Genomic DNA, 1,577 nt, shown 5'->3' with positions numbered 1-1,577 from the left:
GAAGAAGGTAGAAGAAGAGAAATTTGGAAAAATTGAGAATTAGGAGGAGAAAATCAATATCAATTTCTATATATATATATATATATATATACAGTGAAAACCCTGCACTTACTTGTAGGTAAAACCTTTAGTAGACAAGGAAAGCTACAAAGTAATAGAATCGAAAATTAACTGATCAATCAAAACTAATAACTAAGGAAAGGAAATTAAAAAATGCAATCAAATAACTTCGAAAATAATTATATTTTTATGCCAAAGTAACTATCTATATTATGGCAAGTATTCAAAGAATCTCTCTTAAGATTTCCATCACCAGTCTTTGCAATTGTTGCAAATAAATGAAAAATGATAATACTCGGATATGCAGAAGTATAATTGGTAAAGTAGGAAAAACTTGTTGAACAGTAACACGGTGAAGTACACCCAAGAAGGAAAAAAATTATAATCACGTACTACAACCTTTTTCAGCAGATAAAAGCAAAAAGCAATAAAACAATATTTCGAAAACCATGAAAAAGGAACCTGAAAGGCTTCTCCAATATTTGGATATTTGGTACACGAAATGGAAGCTCGAGATGTAATTCCCTGTTAACATGCGAATGTGAAAGCGCGTGAGCATGAGATTGAAGTTCCAGCTCCTCCTTGGGCACTATCATGGCTCTGTAAACGTCTCCCATTTAGCTGTAGCTCTTCTTCTGTGATTCTGATTCGAAAGCCATCGTTACTAATCCACAGATTCAAAAGCTAGAATGCAGCTATACTAAAGCTGTTTTCAAATCCGAATTCAAATGAAAATTCTAGTTCATAGAGGTATACTTTTCGCTTCCTTATGCAGTTTAGTGTTTACCGACCTCGTGAAAAAATAGTGATTCAATTGATATAAAATTGTGAAAAATGCAGTAAAATCAAAAGCTGAAAATTGATAGAAAATGACCTGCCTGGGATTGGACCGGGGTCTTTTGGATCGTCTGAACAAAACAACCCTTGTAGAGAGAGAAGAGAGAATGAGATATTTTCAGGGTTCTTTCAGGGGACCGGTGTTGGGTGGCGTGGGGAGGCGTGGGGACTCTGTTTGAGGTTTGGGGTATTTGGTCAGTTTTGGACTCTGGAGGGAGCAGATGCATTTTTCCAAAAACTTTATAGGGCTTTTTCTCCAAGTCCGTGTTTGGGTTAAGCTTAAAAAAGTTACTTTTAAGCAAATGAGCAAAAACTAGGGCGAGGGTGCTTACCATTTGCATTGAATTGAGACGTAGACTACTTGTTTGTGTGATACTTGACACGAAGATTTTTTGTAAGTAGTGCTTACTCATAAACAATACGCACTCCAAATTCATAAGCAAATGTGACATTTACTTTATTGCTATATATTAATCGATAGTTACAATTTACAAATGTCATGTTTATACATTTTAATTTTAGAAAAGGTTATCAACCTTGTTGCACTTACATCTCCAACTTTATTCCATTGCATTTTTATTGTCAATCTTTTATTATTTAACACGTCTCTCTTCAATGATGATTTTGTTCAAAAAATATAAAAAGGTTTATTTTTTCCTTAAATTTTTTCTTTAAAAAGC

General features: G+C 33.8%; 1 protein-coding gene across 2 annotated transcripts; it reads right to left on the bottom strand.

Annotated features, from left to right (window-relative positions):
- Window positions 1-17: 17 nt before the first annotated feature.
- LOC111405126 lies at window positions 18-1,309 on the bottom strand. 2 transcript variants are annotated; one of them, XR_002704739.1, is made up of 2 exons: window positions 935-1,309; window positions 18-703 (listed from the first exon to the last, which is right to left on the bottom strand). XR_002704739.1 is itself a non-coding variant. In XM_023033875.1 (2 exons), the coding sequence occupies exons 1-2, from the start codon at window positions 1,236-1,238 to the stop codon at window positions 589-591; spliced, it is 411 nt and encodes a 136-aa protein (XP_022889643.1). In that variant the 5' UTR covers window positions 1,239-1,247; the 3' UTR covers window positions 63-588. The 2 variants fall into 2 exon arrangements, 1 of the variants encoding a protein (XP_022889643.1); XM_023033875.1 differs by having other exon boundaries at window positions 63-695; window positions 935-1,247.
- Between the last annotated feature and the right edge of the window lie 268 nt (window positions 1,310-1,577).

Source organism: Olea europaea, chromosome 12, assembly GCF_002742605.1.
Source record: "Olea europaea var. sylvestris chromosome 12, O_europaea_v1, whole genome shotgun sequence".
Lineage (NCBI taxonomy): Eukaryota > Viridiplantae > Streptophyta > Magnoliopsida > Lamiales > Oleaceae > Olea > Olea europaea.
This window is presented reverse-complemented; position numbering and strand designations above follow the sequence as displayed.

What these genes read in the sequence shown, in the direction of transcription:
- LOC111405126 (XM_023033875.1), bottom strand. Translation starts at nt 1,238, where the DNA reads ATGCAAATGGTAAGCACCCTCGCCCTAGTTTTTGCTCATTTGCTTAAA. An exon ending in CCCGGTCCAATCCCAGGCAG is followed by an intron (nt 696 to 934) that starts GTCATTTTCTAT and finishes TCAGAATCACAG; the next exon opens with AAGAAGAGCTACAGCTAAAT.